Here is a 12429-nt window from a genome sequence, read left to right as displayed (position 1 = left end):
CTGCTGTTAGAGGGACAGGAAGTATAAAATCTACCCAATGAGGTCATAGACAACACTAAAAACTTGACAGGAGTATTTACTCTTGCCAAGTCAATCCTAAACACATACAAAACTTTTGACCCAAGTTGGATAAATGGAAAGTACTATTTCTACATTTCTAAATTTTCATAACTGGAAAAACAAGGGCAGAGCCGACCCTCCCTAATCTGTTCTTTTGTTGAATGCACTGTGGGTGCAGTTTAAAGTAAGAAAAAATACAGGGACTGCCATTACTAACCTCCTGCTAAAACCATTACTGACATGGCTTCAATACTTTCTGAATCTTGGTAAGTCAGTGTAAAGTTGGAAACCCTTTACATGCATCCTTGTTCTGGAACAGTGACTTAAGCTGAACACCCCCCCATTATGTAATGAAAATGTCCTCTGAGTAGCTCCACCAGGTAGTAAGGGTCTTCTGCCTGTTTAGTATAGGGAGCATATACAGGCAGTCCCCGGGTTACAAAGAAGACAGGTTCTGTAGGTTTGTTCTTAGGTTCAATTTGTATGCAAGTTGGAACAGGTACATTTCTTAAGTGTAAAATAAAAAAAAAAATTTTAAGTTTTTTTGGATAGCACAGGGAAGGGTTAAGACCCCTGTAATGTTTGTTTTGTGGTCTGTGCCCCTGTTCAGAAGATTTCACCTCACTTTGTCTGACAAATGAATTTTGAAAAATTTGGGTTGTTATGGAAACAAGGATTGGTGATAAAGCTTCAGTGGAGACACCTTTTTCCCCATAATAATTCTTACAGGAGTGAATTTCCCTTCCTAGGGGTAGATTTACTCTTATTTCCTGTTGTCTTCCTCCGTTTGTAAGTATAAGTTGTATGCAAGTTGGATGTTTAACTCGGGGACTGCCTGTAATTAGGCATGTGCAATTCGTTTCGTTCCGAATTCGTTTAACGAATTTCGGCGAATATCGGAATTAACGAAAACCCATTTAACAAATTTTTCCGAATATTCGTAAAATTTGTAAATTCGTAAATTCATACATTCGTAAATCCATACATTTGCAATTTACTAATGTACATTTGTAAATTAGTGAAATCGTAAATTTGTAAATTCGGAAATTCGTAAATCTGAAATAATAGTTAACTAATAACTTAACTACTATTACTAGTAACTATTAAATTATAGGTATTGTAGTTTCCTTTCAAATTTGGCTGTTAGTGAACGTAACACATACAAATTTATCCGAAGGTTACGAATGATCCGAAATAATGAATGCCGTATCCAAACGAATGGAATATAATGAATTAATAATAATAAATAACAATAAAAACTTTATTATTAATTTGTTTAGTTCCATTTGTTTATATGCAGCATTCGTTATTTCTGATAATTTTTAACTTCGGATAAATTCGTATTTGTTACGTTCACTGACAGCCAAATTTAAAAGGAAATTACAACCACCAGGAGACTCTGGCTCATCAATTTGTGTTAGCGCCGGTTTAGAGTCTTTGACTCACCAGTGTTATTTTGGGTCTTTCTATGCATCATACCTGTGGAATCCACGTGGAAGCTGGTAATCACTGTAGTGGACACTACCTACTAGTGATTGCCACTAGCTTCCAGGTCCCGTGCTGAGCGTCTGCCCTGCTGCTTACTGAATACAGTACTTTGCTTGATTGTTAAGGGTGCCATTCATGGAATACTTTGCATTTTCTCAGTTAATACACAGTGTTCTCTCATTGGACATGATGGAGATTGTGATATCACCGCCCCACCTCTCCACCTCATCCAGTCAGAAATCACTTTGCATTCATTGAGAAAATCCAGTACTCTTTGAAAGGATATCCTCCAGTGCTAGCAATGCAGAAGACAGTTGCTCGGTACAGGACCCAGAAGCTAGCGAGGATCACTGTAGTACCTGTGCCTACAACAGTGATTTCAATCTTCCATGGAAATCTTACAGGCATGGCACATACATAGTGAAAAAAAGGAAATACCTATAAGCCGCGTACCTTGGAAACAATTAATGTGAATAAATTGTGCTAAATGACTTTTTAACTTTTAAAGGAGCAGATGGTATGGAGACCAAAGGTCTAATGATGTGTTAAAGAAATCAAATAAATTTCATACCGCGCTCTAGATAATCATATATACATACATACATACATACATACATACATACATACAGGGCTTTTTTCCCTCAAACAATAGGTGCTGGAACTTAACCACAGCCCCACAAAACCCTTCCCCCTACACACACCTTCCAAATCACATCAAATAGTGGGTGTGTTCAGTCAAATTTCACGAAAACAGTAGGAGGGTCTTAAAGGGGCATTAAATACCAGAATTGCATTACATACAGAGTGCAGAGCTGCAACTTGTAAACACAGAAACCAGACTTCTGTGTTTACAAGCGATTGTGGTGAGCAGGCACCAAAGGGTCTGAGCCAGAGGTGGTGGAACTGAGTTCCACCAAGTTCCCCCTGAAAAAAAGCCCTGCATACATACATAAACAATAATAGTGCTGAAAATCATAAGTGAATTCATAAAACATATGTGCCAAAGCACTAATGGTAAATGTCCATATAATTTCCAAAGAAAAATTAAATCTAAATTAAATGTCCGTGAACCACCACCAAAATCTATCAACGTGAGTGATGAGAGTCCTTACGAACTGGGTGAGATAACGTCTTCCACCACCACCAGGCAAACAATCTACTCACCAGAAGAAATTGACACCCATTACAGATAGTAAGACCAAGCGCAGATACCAATAGGAGTGTGCCTTCTGAAGGGAGACTGGTCCACAGCCGGATATACTCCAACGATTGATCATATATTAAGACATAACAAGAAGGGGCTCCTCATTGTGCAATATAAAAAAAAATCCCTTTATTCCATACGAAGCATTGGCATAAAACATTGTAAAAACAATTTGCCCAATTCAAAAAGCATGCAGGTACGCCGTTTGCTTTCCACCAGCGTTCCAACTAGCGGAAGTTACGTACCATGTGCCCTATGACCAGATGCGCTTCGGCAGTAATGCCTGACGTCATCAGGAGAATCATGGACATTTAATTTGGATTTAATTTTTCTTTAGAAATTATATGGACATTTACCATTAGTGCTTTGGCACATATGTTTTATGAATTCACTTATGATTTTCAGCATTATTGTGTATGTATGTATATATATATATGTATATGATTATCTAGAGCGCGGTATGAAATGTATTTGATTTCTTTAACATGGCACATACATACTTACTTTGGTCCAAGCTGGACCAGTGTAACAATGTAAACATTTCCATTCCTAAACTGCAGTTTAAGATTGAATAAGAAAAACGGTAAACTATATTCTGACACAGGGGATTAGGAATATGGTCAAACCAACCAGAATATTTTTTTTCAATACAGAGTCCTGTGGACTAAGTCACCCCATGCCATGGTGACTATGAAATGGCCAAGTCACCCCATATCATAATGGGGATGAAAGGTCCTGACCATAGTTCCTAGCTTTTTTCCTACCACATTATAGTCTCACACCTTCTGCTGCACAATAGGTGTCCCTTCTCCTTCAAGTGTAAAAACCTAGAACTCACCACCGTATCCAACAGACAGCACCCACATCTCACCAGCATCCCTAGGAGGGCTAAGGCCCCTTTCACACTTATATGACTTGTCCCACGATTTTGTACTGCAAAATCGTATCACAAGTCATTCTCCATGATTTTCAATGACTACCATTCATATTGGCACGACTTTAAGTCGTGCCGACTTCAAAGTAGTCCCTGCACTACTTTGGTCCAACTTCCATACGATTTGTACACCATAGACCTCAATGTTAAACCCTCAAGTAGCATGGAAATCGTACCTGAATAATATAGACACGATTTCAGCACTACTTTGTAAGCAGAAGCTGAGAATGGTTAATGCCAAAGTTGTGGCAAAGTCGTACAAAGTAGTACTGCTCCCAAATCGCGGCAAAATCGCAGCAAAATAGCGGCCGCGAAATCGCGGTAAAATCGCACGACTTTGAAGTCGTATAAGTGTGAAAGGGGCCTAAGCCTTTAAGTAAAATCATGAAGGCCCTTCGTGGACAGATTGTGCCAACGGTGTGACCTAATGCTCAAGCTTGTGTAACAGGGCAGTAATTCCTACATGTTTAAAAACCAACAGCTGATCTCAATCCTCCATGTGGATCCCATCCTTGTAACATGTTCCAGCTCCCTGTGACAGTTGTTGGGGAATGAAACTGGCACTTTGAAAAACACAGGATGACCTCAAGCCCTAAGCATGCAGCACTCCATATTATACGGCCCCTGGATTAATGACATACAAATGTCTAAGTTATACGTGGCGTGCTATTCACATAGCCAAAGCTAGATCACATATATTCAGCTGTGGAATCAAGAGCATTGCTGAAATGTTTAAAATGACAATATGGAGAAGGCACATTGCGGGCCTGAAACCACTAGGGGGGGCAATTCTGCAGATTCCATTTATGGGGTTCATAAAACAAACTTTCTGGCAAGTCGATCAACTTCTAGAGTAGAATGCTGGCTTCTATTGCCAGCAACACATTCTCAATTTCTGTTAATAAGGTGATTCCGTATATCTGCTCATGATAAAATCAGTAAATAAAAATGGAATACATTAAACACACTGCCTGTACAGTATATAATGATTGGATACTACCATGGGGATAAATATAATACAAATAAATATATTATATATATATATATATATATATATATATATATATATATATATATATATATATATATATATATATATATATATATATATATATATATATATATATATATATATATACACACACACACACATATACACACATACACACACACACACACACACAGTGGGGACGGAAAGTATTCAGACCCGCTTAAATTTTTTACTCTTTGTTATATTGCAGCCATTTGCTAAAATCATTTAAGTTCATTTTTTCCTCATTAATGTACACACAGCACCCCATAATGACAGAAAAACACAGAATTGTTGACATTTTTGCAGATTTATTAAAAAAGAAAAACTGAAATATCACATGGTCCTAAGTATTCAGACCCTTTGCTCAGTATTTAGTAGAAGCACCCTTTTGATCTAATACAGCCATGAGTCTTTTTGGGAAAGATGCAACAAGTTTTTCACACCTGGATTTGGGGATCCTCTGCCATTCCTCCTTGCAGATCCTCTCCAGTTCTGTCAGGTTGGATGGTAAACATTGATGGACAGCCATTTTTAGGTCTCTCCAGAGATGCTCAATTGGGTTGAAGTCAGGGCTCTGGCTGGGTCATTCAAGAACAGTCACTGAGTTGTTGTGAAGCCACTCCTTCGTTATTTTATCTGTGTGCTTAGGGTCATTGTTTTGTTGGAAGGTAAACTTTCGGCCCAGTCTGAGGTCCTGAGCACTCTGGAGAAGGTTTTCGTCCAGGATATCCCTGTACTTGGCCGCATTCATCTTTCCCTCGATTGCAACCAGTCGCCCTGTCCCTGCAGCTGAAAAACACCCCCACAGCATGATGCTGCCACCACCATGCTTCACTGTTGGGACTGTATTGGACAGGTGATGAGCAGTGCCTGATTTTCTCCACACATACCACTTAGAATTAAGGCCAAAAAGTTCTATCTTGATCTCATTGGGCCAGAGAATCTTATTTCTCACCATCTTGGAGTCCTTCAGGTGTTTAACAAACTCCATGTGGGCTTTCATGTGTCTTGCACTGAGGAGAGGCTTCCGTCGGGCCACTCTGCCATAAAGCCCCGACTGGTGGAGGGCTGCAGTGATGGTTGACTTTCTACAACTTTGCCTGAATCTATCCAAGGCCACTGTAGACACCCCCTATTCAGGCGTCCGGTCCTTTTTTGGGTGGCAGGCATTTGAATTAGCGGCGGGGGGGGGTGTTTTTGAAGCACCTGATTAGAGCTATAGGCTCTAATAGGTGTTCCAAAAATGTGAACTGCGAGCACAATCCATTGCGCTCGCAGCGCACCCAGGTGTGTTAGCAAAGCAAATTAATATTTGCTTTGCTAACACAGAACTGCCTCTAAGCCATTTAGGAGGCCTGGATGTTATAACGGGCACCTGACTGGCTGGAGGCACAGGTGCTCCCATTGGCGCCAAGTAATACAGGAAGAAGACACACACGGAGGAGTGGGAGGACACACAGGAGCCATCGCCGTCCCACAGCTCACCGCCTGTCCCGCTGCCTGACCCACCACCACAATGGTATAAGTGCCAGGCAGACAGCGGGTGGGCCGGGGGGGGCACAGTGGCTGCATACGATGGGCACAGTGAGGCTGCATACGATGGGCACAGTGAGGCTGCATACGATGGGCACAGTGAGGCTGCATACGATGGGCACAGTGAGGCTGCATACGATGGGCACAGTGAGGCTGCATACGATGGGCACAGTGAGGCTGCATACGATGGGCACAGTGAGGCTGCATACGATGGGCACAGTGAGGCTGCATACGATGGACACAGTGAGGCTGCAACTGATGTTTTTGTTTCAGTATTTTCAGAATTTTTCAGTTCGTTTGCGCCCCCCCCCCCCGAAAAAAAAAAATAATAATTTTGAGCACCAGCCGCCACTGGTCTTGGCTATTTTTTTTTTTTCTGACATAAGCTCACAAGAAATCTTTGGAACAGAAGAAGTTTCTTATGGATTATTCCAGCAGTGAAATTCCTCATCAAAACACAGCCAAGAAATGTGTTGAGCAAACACGTTGGGTCAAGTGACTTACCCTGCTGGTCTCCTTCTTCCATTCCTTGGGGCAGTACTTGTACAACTTCTGCGAGTGTTCCATGTACACATGCTCGTTGCCTGCAGAGAAAGCACAGAGGAAGCACAATCAGGCTTATGAGACAGCTTTTTTTTTCTTCTTTTAACCTTTAATTTTTTTGTAAAAATGTTTTGCTAATAAATAAAATTTGATACCAAACAGCTTTTTTAGAGCTGAACTCTGGGTCAATAGTTACATGCAAAAGCACTTCGTTGCCAGAGGATCTGTATTTCTGTCCAGTCATTTCTGATATTTACACAGCCCTGCCAGACAGCATAGCCAGGTCAAAGACCTCCTTTCCTCTGCTGCAGTTAAATGAGACCTATAGTCACAGCCTACACTTTCAATTGAGAACATCAGCATTATTATTATAATAATAAATAATAATAATACAAACAAAAGCTTATTTGAAAAATCAAAAAATGTTGGGAGTGCTGTGTCTGCTGGTCGTCTCTTTCCACAACTTTCTTGATTCTCTACATGCTTTGCAGCTTCTTCTCTGCTGCTTATTTTACATTTCTAAGGACTACATATCCCATGGTAGAGTGCTGCCTGTAAGAAGTGATTCCCGTAGTGACTCCACCTCCTGAAACTCCTCCTCTCAGCACCTCCTGTAATTCAGAAGGCAGGTGTTCCGTCAGATTAGGCGACCCGTCAAATTTTGTAACGGAAGTGACGTTTCGTCGTGCCCATCTTGGTACACCCCGCAGTCACCCACGGTAGGAATACAGTGAAAAGACGGCAAGCGGACATCTTTTTACACCCACCAGAGTCATGCATTTCACACTTATTTTTAACAGTAAACTGAGCTTATATAGTGAAATGCAGGATTTTAAAATCCGTCAGAATCATTTGATGTTGAATTTTAAAAGCAGCAGTCTTCTGTCAGATTAGCAAACCTGTGAGATGAGCAGGCTTGCCGCTGCTTTTAAAATTCAACATCAAAACATCAGATTTAAAAATCCTGTATTTCCCTATATAAGCTCAGTTTACTGGTAAAAATGAGTGTGAAATGCATGACTCCAGTGGGTATAAAAAGATGTCCGCTTGCCGCCTTTTCACTGTATCCTTACTGTGGGCGACTGCAGGGTGTACCAAGATGGCCGCGACGGAACGTCACTTCCGTTACAAAATTTGACGGGTCACCTAATCTGATGAAACAAAGGCTCTGTGAAATGTGTGACACAGCAGTGCCTATTTACAGGGCATAATGAATACGTGTCACAGAACTCAAGGTAGTAAATGTGTGGGGATCGTCACAAAGTAAATTTACAAACTTCAAGTTCGATCAGACTAATAGGAGTAGGCTAGAAATAATTGAAATACAATGTGGAATAGAATATATGATTTTACATTTTGATCAATGATACACTTTGAGGCTGAACTCCAGCCCTCCCTTCAGTCTTGCTCTGAAATTGCTTACTCTGATTTTACTATAAGACTCTTTTGCAGATAGGAAGAAAGAGAATGTTGCCCTTATCAGTGTTCTGCTTCTCCTTTGCTATCCAATCACAGACTGAGGGCTTTAAGGTCAGGCTTTTAGTCAACCAGTCAACCTGTATTTCCTAATTTTTTTGTTTGAGAGAGTGGAGAATGGTTATAACCCCTCAATAGGTGTGCGCAGCCTATTGCATTAGGGTGTGCACTCCAAAGCTCAAACACACATGCCTTTCTCTGCAGCCTCAGCTGCACTGTACAGTGAATGAATGGGAAGTGCTCTGTACTGAGTGGCTTCCTGTTCATTCACAAACTGAAGTATAGTTATGAATGGATACAGTAAGCAAGTGTGTTCACTGTCCATGTAGAAAAGGAATGGCTGTTAAAATTACATCCATCCTGAAACATCCCCTTCAGCAGCTGGGGGGAGAAGAGAGGAGGGACGTCAGCAGCTCTGCAGGGCAGGGAGGGGGGGCCCCGGCAGTAGGAGGAAATCAGTACCATGCATAGTAATTAGGATGTACTCAGGCACACCACCTGCACAAGCCTATGAACCTCTCATATTTTTATTGCTGTTTGGGTCCCCAGTGGGGAAACCTGGCGTGGAGGAACTTGTCTGGCCTGCACAGAGTCCTGACTTCAACCCAATAGAACACCTTTGGGATGAATAAGTATTTTGTATTAAAAACGTTTGTTCGATTTTCTAATTTTTAGTGGGGTCAAATCAACGTGAAACGATAATGGAAAATGTGTGCCGCTCAGGCTACAAGGGATAACAATCCTGTTGTCCACCATTGAGTGCAGGCCAAAGAAGAAGCTTGTCTTGGCTCCAAACAACTGTTGAACAAAGGATGGATCCCATGAAGGCGCACATCAATGCAAACCCACTGATATTGGAATGAATGGCAATCTCAGCCTGGGCTCCCTCCAGGCGACGTCCCCAACGCGTTTCACTCTGCCCCCCTTGGAGCTTAATCATAGAGCTCAAATCAATGTTCGCTTTCAGCTGCAGTGATAAGAAAATTCAGAGGAGCAGGATGGAAAATCTTGAACAAACATTTCTAAACAGTGTATTTGAATGTTATAAGCAAACAAAATTTTGGAGGACTTTCAAAACATTGCCCTTGAGAGTGTGCAAAACATTTATTCACTCATCGAATGTACAAGCAATTTCATACGAATGTTCGTTCAAAAATCTGCTAGTGTGCGGCCAGCTATTTGTATCCATGACTGAATGTATATTTATCTATATTTGGAGGCCCAGCCATCCTTGCCCCATTTAGAGATATAGGAACACTCTGCCAAAATTTGCTAAAAGAGCTCATTTTTTTTTTCTTCCTTCTAGACAAATACAAGAAAAAAAAAAGTATATATATATATATATATTTTTTTTTTTTTGTCAAAGCTACTTTTGCAAGGTAATATCTTTTTTTAAATCAAATCCTTTTTATTATTTTATTTGAAAAAAACATTGACACAAAACAGACAAAACCATAAAAATAGAAATCACACCAAAATCCAAAAAAATAAATAAAAATAAGGTAATATCTGAGTTTGCAAGTGAATTTGGGGCACACCAAATGGACTTTTACCCTTTGTGGAAATTAAGGAAGATCCTTGAAATTAAAGTTTTTGTGCTCGGAGTTTAGCTTTAAATACAGTAAAATTAGAATTGTATTAGCAACAGAGGGAACGCATGCAAATCTTGTGCGGTCTTTGACTGAATTTCAAGCTTGCCTACATAAGCATTTTGTTTCTTCTTGTAAATGAAGAAAGAGCTCTTTGCTGTAGATGGTAATTCTGGAATTTGCAGGCCCAGGAATGTAAGTCCTGGAGGACACCACCATCAGGGAGACTTCAGCTGTCTCTATTCTTCACCCTGAACTCCACGTGTTACATCAACACCGCCATTCACAGGGCACACCGCAGAAAAGTGAAAACTCTGAATCATTCTTTTTCAACCAGGGTGCCTAGCATGTCAAATCACATGCCAAAATCACATCAATGTGAACCTGGGCTTCAAGTTCGATCTGAGATTAGCATGCAAAAAACAAAAAACAAAAACAAAAAAAACAGACGATCATTTGTCTGATAATCTCATGGTGTGTACCAGGCATTAGTGTTTGGGACAAAAGTCAGGGTCAGTATATTTCGGGCAGGATTTTATCTTTAGAAACTAGCATCAGTGTCAGTTATGCTGCTCTCACACTGGGGCGCTTTTCAAGCGTTTTTGCGCTAAAAATAGCACCTGTAAAGCGCCTCTCAAGCCACCCCAGTATAAAAGCCGGAGTGCTTTCATACTGGGGCGGTGTGCTTGCAGGGCGAGGAAAAAAAAAAGTCCTGCAAGCAGCATCTGTGGGGCGTTGTGGAAGCGGTGAATTCACCACACCTAAAACACCCCTGCCATTGAAATCAATGGCCAGCGCTGCCGAAGCGCCTGCAAAGCACTTCAGCAGCGGCGCTTTTAACCCTTTGTTTGGCCGATAGCATGGGGTTAAAAGCGCCCCGCTAGTGGCCGAAAAGCGATGCTAAAATGACAGTACAGCGCTGCTAAAACTAGTGGCGCTTTACCGCCGACGCCCCACTGTGAAAGTGCCCTTAGTGTGTGTGTTTTAGGTAGAGAGACTCGGCTGATCACAGATCGGAGTAAGGGGTCGATCCCGACCCCTTACCACGTGATCAGCTGTCAGCCAATGACAGCTGATCATGTGATGTAAACAGAGCCGGTAAAAAAAAAAGTCGATCACCAGTTGCTGTCAGAGGGACATCGGTTCCGATCAAAGAGAGCTGCCGCCAGCTCATCTGTGCCCTCCTGTGCACAACAGCGCCACCTACCAGTGCCTCATCAACAGTGCTGCCCATCAGTGTCACCTACCAGTGCCCATCAGTGCCACCCAGTGGTGCCACCATATCTGTCCCCGTCAGTGCCGCCATATCTGTCCCCGTCAGTGCCACCTTATCAGTGCTTCCTTATCTGTCCCCATCTGTACCGCCTTTTCTGTCCCCATCTGTACCGCCTTTTCTGTCCCCATCTGTACCGCCTTTTCTGTCCCCATCTGTACCGCCTTTTCTGTCCCCATCAGTGCAGCCTATCAGTGCCCACCAGTGCCACCTCATCAGCGCATATCAATGAAGGAGAAAAATTACCTGTTTGCAAAATTTTATAGCAAACTATGAAACAAGATTTTTTTTTCAGAATTTTCCAACTTTTTTGTTTGTTTAGCAAAAAATAAAAACCCCAGCTGTGATTAAATACCACCAAAAGAAAGCTCCATTTTTGTGAAAAAAAATGATTAAAATTTCATTTGGGTACAGTGTTGTATGATCGCGCAATTGTCATTCAAAGTGACATGTCAAAGTTGCGAAATTGTTCTTAGGCATTAACTTCAGATCCGCGCTATAGTGCGTCAGCGCTGAAAGCTGAAATTTGGTCTGGACAGGAGGGGGGTTTAAGTGCCCAGTAAGCAAGTGGTTAAGATTTGTTTTACCCTTAGGCGTGAAGGGGTTAAGAAGTGTGGGCCGAGCTATTATTGGGTCCAGCGCTCCACCAACGCACTTTTTGAAAAGAGTATTGTGACAAGTCAGGAATGTATTCATACCGATGTGTACATTTACTGAAAAGTCCACTTCAAATAAAAACTACTTTATAAATAGCACAAAAGAAAAGAAACACTCCAAGCACTAAGTATACTAAAAAAAAAAAAAAAAAAAAAAAAAAAAAAAAAAAAAAGGGAGAAAGAATTTGAACTTGACAGCCCAGCATGACTGGATAGGTTGTTCAGCGATTTGTTCTGTGATAAGATCGGGGTCATGTAAGACACCAGACGTGTCCAGGCTGGTGATAATTGACCTGAGTGCTGAGAGAGAACAGATAAATACCTTCGTAATTAACTCCGGGGATGTTATAGACAAGGTAATAGTACCTTTTCTATCACTCTCTGCCTGCTCGGGTTTTATTGGAAAGGTGAAAGACAAGGTCCTTATATAAATAGAACTGTCATTTTAATTTTCCTTCAGTCTTGACTTCAGAAAGACTGTACTCCGGGTAAAGAAAACCGATGATCATTAAGAAGTGTAGAATCAGGTCATATAGGGCCTGGTGTATAAACCTGTCAGATGACATCATAATCTCAGGCAAGTCAGATTCAAATCTGCCCTTAAAAAATGACATTTGAAGAATGACAGGATGGAAAATGA

At 41.3% G+C, this 12429-nt stretch overlaps 1 protein-coding gene across 2 annotated transcripts in view; it reads right to left on the bottom strand.

The window, feature by feature from the left end:
- The window catches only part of FRMD6 (FERM domain containing 6), a 250182-nt gene that overhangs the window by 33347 nt on the left and 204406 nt on the right, over positions 1-12429 (bottom strand). For both annotated transcript variants that reach the window (XM_073610059.1, XM_073610058.1), the window contains exon 4: positions 6757-6836. In XM_073610059.1, coding sequence (XP_073466160.1) covers positions 6757-6836 — 80 coding nt within the window. The remainder of the gene's footprint in view (positions 1-6756; positions 6837-12429) is intronic.

Source organism: Aquarana catesbeiana, linkage group LG13 (genome assembly GCF_042186555.1).
Source record: "Aquarana catesbeiana isolate 2022-GZ linkage group LG13, ASM4218655v1, whole genome shotgun sequence".
NCBI classification, from domain to species: Eukaryota; Metazoa; Chordata; class Amphibia; order Anura; family Ranidae; genus Aquarana; species Aquarana catesbeiana.
Note: the sequence above shows the minus strand (reverse complement) of the source record. Positions and strands in the feature narration are given on the sequence as shown.